The sequence below is a fragment of the Cebus imitator genome, unplaced genomic scaffold (assembly GCF_001604975.1).
Source record: "Cebus imitator isolate Cc_AM_T3 unplaced genomic scaffold, Cebus_imitator-1.0 Scaffold3, whole genome shotgun sequence".
Lineage (NCBI taxonomy): Eukaryota > Metazoa > Chordata > Mammalia > Primates > Cebidae > Cebus > Cebus imitator.
This window is the reverse complement of record NW_016107318.1, coordinates 4485050-4494004: the sequence shown is the minus strand read 5'-3', so window position 1 is coordinate 4494004 and position 8955 is coordinate 4485050. Positions and strand designations below refer to the sequence as shown.

General features: G+C 34.1%; 1 protein-coding gene across 5 annotated transcripts in view; it reads right to left on the bottom strand.

Moving 5' to 3' along the window:
* The window catches only part of USP33 (ubiquitin specific peptidase 33), a 65675-nt gene that overhangs the window by 38793 nt on the left and 17927 nt on the right, over positions 1-8955 (bottom strand). For 4 of the 5 annotated variants that reach the window (XM_017531363.2, XM_017531368.2, XM_017531354.1 and 1 more), the window contains exons 2-6: positions 5995-6126; positions 5755-5808; positions 5260-5322; positions 3656-3808; positions 918-1020 (exon numbers count right to left, since the gene is read on the bottom strand). In XM_017531363.2, coding sequence (XP_017386852.1) covers positions 918-1020; positions 3656-3808; positions 5260-5322; positions 5755-5808; positions 5995-6075 — 454 coding nt within the window. In that variant the 5' untranslated portion in view covers positions 6076-6126. The remainder of the gene's footprint in view (positions 1-917; positions 1021-3655; positions 3809-5259; positions 5323-5754; positions 5809-5994; positions 6127-8955) is intronic. The other variant, XM_017531340.2, reaches the window with a different exon arrangement.

Sequence of the window (8955 nt, the reverse complement as noted above, 5' to 3'; positions counted from 1 at the left end):
AAAAAAAAAAAAAAAAAAAAAAAAGCAGTATTTATTAGGTTGAGCCATAGAAAACTGCTGACAATCTACAAAAATGGTAATTTCATATGGTTCAAAATGAGGGAATGACTATTATCTCTTCCATATATATTCAAGTTCACTTTCATCACTTTACTTTCATTATTATAAAATGAAATAATACTACAAAAAAAGTATAAATGCTACTGGGATTTGGAGCGAAATGAAGAAAATTTAGACTTCTAAAAATCTCTAAAACTAGACTGAATTACCACTTATTGATAAGTATCCAGTAAAATTAGTAGTGTGGACTAAATGGGTTAAAACTGGGAAATACATAAAATATTTATAAATTATCTCTAGTCATATTAAACTTAGGCCAAAGTGTTAATTTCCAGATAATTATCTAAACATACATTCAATATACCACTAGTATCAATTATAAAACAGACAATGTTAAGTTTACACTAAGAACAGTGGGCCTAAAATATGGAAAATCCGAATAGGCTGGTTCTCAATTTAGGGGAAGAAGTGTATGATCTGATTCTTTTTCCGATGTTTTCTCCTGGAAATTCTGCTAAGGGAATACCTTAATACCTAATACCTCCCCATCACTGACAATAGAGAAATGAGTTGAGAAATACTGTTCAAACAGATCTCAAAAGGCAAGTTAGGCATAAAAGATCATAAGGCTTAACTGCAACAAAAGAGTAAGTAGGATCGCAGTTTTGACAAACTGATACCAGAGAAACCAAAAGATTTTTTTGCAAATAAAGTTTTACTAGGCCAAATTTCAGATTCCTTTTTTGTAATTATCAAGCCCCTTTTACCTCCAGATGTTGAAACTTTTACATTATATAGTTTTCTAAAGAAAAGGGCAGTGCCATACAAAGAAGTGTTACACAGGATCATTATTTTACCTCTTGCCCTAAGTTCATCTTCTTCGTCCACTTCTATATCCAGATCATCAAATACGGCAACAAGAGGAGTTTTTAATGTTGTATTACTCGGTATTTTAAAATCCTTGATAACAAAAAAAGATAGCACATTTGAACAAATCCTTAAATTTAAATAAAGTTTTAATTTTAACATATAACATCTATACCATAAAAATTATTGTTATTTTAATAGTGGAACCATACGAATTCGTGGTATTAGCAATTAAGGTAACACTTATATTTATATTTTGAAGGAAATAAGGACCTACCATGGGTAATAGCATGTCAGCCCAGCTTTATTAACATAGGTTTTGAGTAAAAAAGGCATTTTATAACTGAATTTTCTGAATTAAAACTCCACAATAACGGCAATTATGTGACATTAAACCACAGCTAAAAAGACCTCTGAAGGATACTATCCTACACTGTCTTCTCCAAATCTAATTTTCTATGGAGAAGAAGGCAAAAGTTTTTCATCATAACACATTATCTGTAGACTTCTACAATCTCTCCTGATACTTATTACTACATTTACTTTCCACACTTTTATGCATATTAAATAGTTCAAGCACTTACTTTAAATAATAAAATATTCTAATATTAATTTCTAAGAATTGGCTTCACTCACAGGTTGCAACTGATAACCTGTTAGCCAAATGCTGGCCAACACTTAAAAAAACAAACAAAAAAAAACTTTCAGCTAAAGTTTTAAAAATTGGAAAGATGGCAAATCAAAATCAAAATTTGAAAGTTCTCTTGTAATATCAGAAGATTGAACTACAACAAGCCAACATTCAGCAACAATCAAACAGAAAAGGAAACTGAATAGCAGCATGAATTTAGCATGTACTCTGGTTCTCCAAGTTACTACAGCCTTACTTTACCTGTCCAACACAGACATATGCACTAATTCCCAACCATTTTACTTTCCTGACACCTATAGATACTGGACATTTGAGTAGGCCTCATATTCCCACTTTGTGTTTATAAAATAATTGCTTTCAGAAAGATACATGCTCACTACAAAATATTTAAATACACAGAAGTACAGAGGCTTAAAAGAAATCACTTGAAATTTTACTATCTAGAAAAAATGTCTATTTAAAAAATCTTATTAATATCTGTATGTCTTCAAATATTTTCACTATTTTGCAAATAATCTTGTGGTAAACTGCATTCAAACAGCACATAAGTTTTGGACTACTAAAGAAATCTATCTGAACAACTTTTCTCTTCTGAGTAATTTCTTCAACAATGGAATAAGCAAGCTGCATGAAATTAAGTTAATGTCTTTTATGTGTTATCATATTTATAAGTCACCAGAAAATTACTAATAAGCCATCAGGAAAGTATTAGTATATTTATTCTATCAGATTCACCATTCAATAAAGTTTGTAATGTTGATCTTTTCTGGCAGAAATGGAAACAGATAGCTTATTTTACTTCTCCAGTAAGTGATACTGATAATTTTGCCTTTATAGATTATTAGTTCCTTGTGATTAAATTTTAATCATAACATCACATCTTTTTCCTTTTTTAAATTTTTTCTACTTATTACCATTCAGATATCTTCAGCGGAACACTTCCGTTAATAATGTAAGAGGATTCAACAAAACTGCTATTTCCATACTATCTGGACTTTTGAAAAAGACTAAACATGTTTGTGAATGATAAATATGTATCAGCGGGAGAAATAGTAATGGTTATGATTAACTAGAGCCATTTAACTGAGAAATTGAAAATGCAATAAATTATTCTTTGACTAAAATCTAGACACCTTAAGTTATATCATGGGTAAGGAAAGCAAATTTATTATCACATATGTCTACCATAAGAATGTGATAAACATAACAACGGAAAAACCTGAGAGTTGGTATCAATGAACAAGTATAGAACTATGTGATTTCTGTAATATACATGAGGAAAAAAACTTGTTGTTAATCAAATCTGATCAAATTCTGACCAAACGACGATCAGAGTAAGTTAGAAGCCAACTACTCTAAGTTCATTTCCTTTTTCCTATTTTTATGACTTGAGAATTCTGAAAATTGAGTGATCAATTCTGCAAGCAAATCTATACGTTTTATAAGTCTCTTGATCCAAAGGACAAAAAATCTTTAACCAAAGACCTGATGCTAAGCTTTATCATATTCTACCTTGTTTTCAATAATAAGTAAAATGTTTGCAGTAATACAAAGGGGATGGAGGTGGGGAGGGAATGGGGAAGACAGATGAATTAGTAACTGCCATTCCCTATCGAAGAAGGCCTACCACCTCTCTCGGAATCAGATTTACCAGAAAAAGATAAAGGCTACTTGAGTCATTTTTTTTTTAAAAAAACTTTAAAATTTCATTAGGTGCTTTTCCATCTTCAGACAGGTGGGCTTCAATCTCACCCTAATCTACCACTCTATGCAATACAAGAAAGGGGAGCATGAGCACTTTGAGAGAAAAAAGGCACATTACAGAAATTTTTTTTTTTTTTAAAGACGGGGTTTTACCATGTTGGTCAGGCTGGTCTTGAACTCCCGACCTCAGGTGATCCGCCCGCCTTGGCCTCCAAAGTGCTTGGATTACAGGCGTGAGCCACCATGCCCGGCCCAGAAATTTTTAAAGTACAGGTTAGGCAGGATTCCTTTTTAAAATTTCAGCTACATGACAAATTCTGAAATTATTACCTGAAGTTTTACAGCTTAACCTAAATGGATCTAGATTATTACCTGGACATTGTTTTCTTGTACTTGGTGAGGTTGTCTTACATGAGGCAATGAAGGCTGAGTTCCTAATTTCCTATCCAAAAATACTTCTTTGCTGCAAGCATAACACCATACTCGAAGAGTGGTAAGGTTCACGGTTAGATAATGCTTTGTCTCCTATATAATTTCACAGTAGAGGGAGAAGAAGAACCAAAATTACATATACTTGAAAACACTTCTTCAAAAGACAACAGAAGATAAACTGCTGACCTTTGATGAATAACAACATACTCAAAAGCTAATTTAGAACACCAAAAAAATTATTCAGATAAACTTCTAAGGTATAATGAATAGTAACAATATCTAAGCCTACTCTAAAAGTTACCCTGTCATTTTCCCCTTACTATTCATTATACAAAAAGAAATTCAAGAATTTAAGACCCTGCTTTGCAGTCTGCAAGTAAGCATAACACAAGAAAATAATTAACAATACCAAGTACCTATTCTAAGAAATCAAAATGGCAAAAGAACACAAATGACATGAGTCAGAAGCATAAAACAGCTTTAGCAATACAAAACATATAATCTTGGAAAGATAAAAGTCTAGACTTTCTCAACCAGAGTTATGCTGAAGAATTAAGCCCTACAGAAAATGATTTGAGTGACTAATTTCTCAACTCTCCCAAGGGTGGTACACAGCAAGTACCATTCTAGATGCAGAGAAAAGAAGTAAATGATACACAATGATGCCTCAGAGCTTGGGTATTCGGGCTGAATTAATTCTCTAGAGGAATCCTGGTTGAGAATAGCTGATGCTGCAGAGGTATCAATGTGCATCTTAAAACACAGTCATTCAAGAAACTTTCTGTTTAGAATGGGAGCTCTACCTAACACTGTAGAAGAGGCATGCCAGAGTTACATGGGAAGTACCAAACAACCAGAGCAAGTAGAAAGCTGACTCCAGTTAGGATGATGTGCAGAAAAAGGCAATATTACCTGAACTGAAGCTGAAAGATGTTAGCCAGGACATGTCATAAGCTTAAGTACCCACTCTCAGGCTTGAACCTCCTAATATGCCAGGTATCACCTCCATACATTTGGATGTATACTTTATTTTTTTTTGAGACAGTTTCGCTATTGTTGCCCAGGCTGGAGTGCAATGGTACGATCTCAGTTCACTGCAACCTCCACCTCCCGGGTTCAAACGATTCTCCTGCCTCAGCCTCCCAAGTAGCTGGGACTACTGGTGCCCATAACCACGCCCAGCTAATTTTTTTTGTAGTTTTAGTAGAGACGGGGTTTCACCCATGTTGGCCAGGCTGGTCTTGAACTCCTGAACTCAGGTAATCCACCCACCTCAACCACCCAAAGTGCTGGGATTACAGGTGTGAGCCACCACACCCGGCCGGATGTACACTTTTTAATTCACTGCTTTCTTAATCACAACCTCATTCTAAAGTTCATCCTCTTAGCAATTCCCTTCCCCACCTTTCACAGAAAATGTAAGTGAAGTTTTAACTTAGAGCACAAATTTGAATTACAACTTGAATTAATAATGCTATACTGGCTTTCCCTTTCCTTCAGGCACTTTTTAAAAAAGTCTTCCATTAAATTTTTTATATACATACCTGAGAATGTATGGTGCTGTGATCTACTTGTGATTCACCACAACCAACATATGAACATCTATTCTATAAATAATTATATAGAAATAAAAATAAGGTACTTTACAATATACATGTAAATTTATAAGAGCATTAAAATAATATTTACAATTAAGTTTGTATTACATGCTTTAAACTCAATGAGTAAATGACTTTCCAGTCAGTAAATTTAACCAAATGTTTCCAGGCACAAAATAAAAACAGAAGATATATTTTTAAGCTAAAAGCTATGTCATTTCTAATAAAAGGCAAGCATAAAATATCTGAGTGATTTACTAAAAACTTCAAAAGCACTATAAATTAAGATCTTTCCAAAGTTTAATATTTGGTTCTCAATAATGACCTTAAGTTTAATTTACAAAAATCACTTAAAGTGTCAAAAAATTTTCTGGTTATCATTATTCAGATCTAAATTTATGATTAGTATAGTAATCTTTTCAGTAAAAAACATATACACACCTCCAGACATGCCCAAAGATTTGGTCCTCTGACTTTACAATCCTGACAAGTACCCTATAAAAAGAAATAAAAAACACAACATTGGATATATTGACACAAACACATACAATTCACTAATGACATCATACATATTTTTTAAATAGGGCTCATAAACATAGAGTATTATAGCAATTTATGAAAATTACATATTCAAGAGAAAAGTGAATAGTTTTTTAAGGAAAAAAAAAACCTGTTTCTTACATGAGATTTTTGTATCAAATCTTCTTTTGTTATTTCACCAACTGAATCCAAATGTGGACAATGATTCTGAAAAGCTGACATTTTGTTAAGAATTTTTTCCTGTTTCCCAAGACTTTCAAAATGAGGTAACACCTATAGAAGAAGTAACACACACAAAAAAATTAAGAAATGTTTACAATGTCTGCAAAGGTTCCAAAGGGAAAAATAAAAATGCTAACATATTAAAAATGATTAAGATAAAAGATAACATAATAATGATAGGTTCATGAGTTTGCCCTGTAAGAGTGTATTTTCGGTCAGGCGTGGTGGCTCACGCCTATAATCCCAGCACTTTGGGAGGCCGAGGTGGGTGGATCACTTGAGGTCAGGAGTTTGAGACCAGCCTGGCCAACATGGTAAAACCCCAACTTTAAAAAAAAAAAGTATATTTTCAAACATAGATGAGTTTTCAGAATTGAAGTTAATTTGAACATTGGAAATTTCTCCACTACATAAACATTTTATTAAAATTGACATCTATAAACAAATGTAAGTTTGTTTCTTCATGACTTTTACTGCTTTTCCCCTCTCTCACATTTCACTTTTTATAGATGAATAAAAGGGGGGAATATTCAAGTTATTCAATTATGAAGCATTTTTATCCTTCTTCTTAAAAAAAATTAATTTTTTAACATTTTTATCCTTTCTCTTAAAAAAAAAAAAAATTCAATTCCTAGGCTGGACTAGGAATTGAAAAAAAAAAAAAAAACCTTNAAAAAAAAAAAAAAACCTTCAAGTGGAAAGCTTCATTTTTCTACTAACAGGAGCCCCTACTGATGACAGAAGCTAAGTCATCTAGTATCCTGACCCTATATCAGGGTAGGCACTTTACATCAGGGTTTGTCAGGCACTATTGACACTCAGGGCCAGATAATTCTTTGCTGTGAGGAATTATCCTGTGCATTGCAGGTTATCTGGCAACATTCCTGCTTCTACCCACAACCTTCCACCCTTACCACCATTCTGAGCTCTGACGACAAATGTCTCTAGATAGTATTAAATTATATCCTCTGGGGGACAAAATCTCTCCAGGCTTGAGAACCCCATTTTCATGATCTTTACAACCCTGAAGTAGGTACCATTATTAGCTTCATTTGCATATGAGGATAAGATATGCAAACTTTCCTGAGTTTGCAGTGTTTGGCTCAAGCAAAGTGAGTGAGCTCCAAAGGTCTCAAGTCTAATTCAGTATTTCTAGATCTTCTTTTGGTTGTATATTTTATATTTTTGCTAACAGGGCTTTTCATGCTGTTAATTCAACTTTGAGGTTTGAGAACACTTGACAAAAAAAAAGTTAAGAACTTACTAGGACAGAATGAAACAGTTTAAAAGTTTGACATTCAGAAATACTATAAATTTAGTATCTTTGGTGGTTTATAAGTTATTCAATAAACCTGCAGGTCTATGTAATAGTTTATAACGATATACAACTCGTTTGTTACCTGATAGCTTATAAGTGTCTGTCTGCCTCTTAAAACCATTGCAATAAATTTGCTGAAATATTAACATATTAGTAAACAACTTTTTTAAAGTTAAAAAAAAGTTGAACAAAATCAAATGAAATAATCAATTACTATTACACTGCAACACACAAAATTCACCAGGAACCACTCTAGGATTAATAGTGTAAACATTTCTTTTTTCTTTGGAGACAGGGCCTCATTCTGTCTCCCACACTGGAGTACGCAGGACAAACACAACTCACTGCAGCCTCAACCTCCTGGTCTCAAACCATTCTCCTGGGTCAGCCTCCTGAGTAGCTACAACTACAGGTGTGTGCCATCATGCCTGGCTAATTTTTTAAGTTTTGCTAGGGACAGGGTCTTGCCATGTGGCCTAAGCTGGTCTTGAACTCCTGGGCTCAAGCAATCCTCCCAACTTGACCTCCGAAAGTGCTGGGATTACAAGCATGAGCCACTGTGTCCTGCCCTTTTCTGAATATAACTACATATTAAAATAAGCCAAGCTCCAGACTTTCAGAGGATGAAGTTAAATTTAAAATATTTACTAATATTTCCTATTTCTTATTTACGTTTAGGGGAAGGTTTGACAATATTTCCCACCCCTCTCTTTCTTTTATTAGCTCTCTCTGCTCCTTTATCCCATTATTTTCACTGCTAGCCAAGATGGAGTAACAGAGTCCAGATTTACTCTTTCACCTTAAATAACTAAAAAATCAGACAGAATATATAAAACATTGTTTTTCAGACATCAGACAATAGGCAGTGTAGGACACTGATCCTAAGAAGAAGAAAACAAGGTGAGCCTATGACTGACCCAGCTTATTGCCTGGAGAGAATTTTTAGGCCACAAAGTAGATAGAAGAAAACTCAAACAGAATCTGGAATTAAAATTACATGAGTTAAAGGGAAAGAATATGGTAGGCACGGTGGCTCACACCTGTAGTCCCAGCACTTTGGGAGGCCAAGGCAAGAAGATCGTTTGAGGCCAGGGGCTCAGGACCAGTCTGCTCAACACAGCCAAGACTTGTCCATACAAAAAAATTAAATTCGCTAGGTGCAGGGGTGCATGCCTGTATCCCAGCTACTTGGAAAGCTGAGGTGGGAGGATCACTTGAGCCCAGGAGTTTGAGGGTACAGTGAACTAACCACTCACTGCAGCCTTGGAAACAGCCAGACTCTGTCTCTTAAAAAAGGGAGGGAATGAGTAGAATGAAGTATATCCAAGGAATCATATTGGTCTTCTCAGTTTAGTTTGAAATAATATTATATTTTACAAACTATAATTATTTTACTTTTATTTTTAGATTCATTATACTATCATCTTTAACACTCTCATGACTGATCATACAGTTTCAAGCTTTTGTAACTCACTTCTAACATCATTAAAGCACATAAATATTAAAAAAAAAAGGGAGCAGAGAGGAAGGGAGGGGAGGGGAGGGGAAGTGAGGGGAGGAGG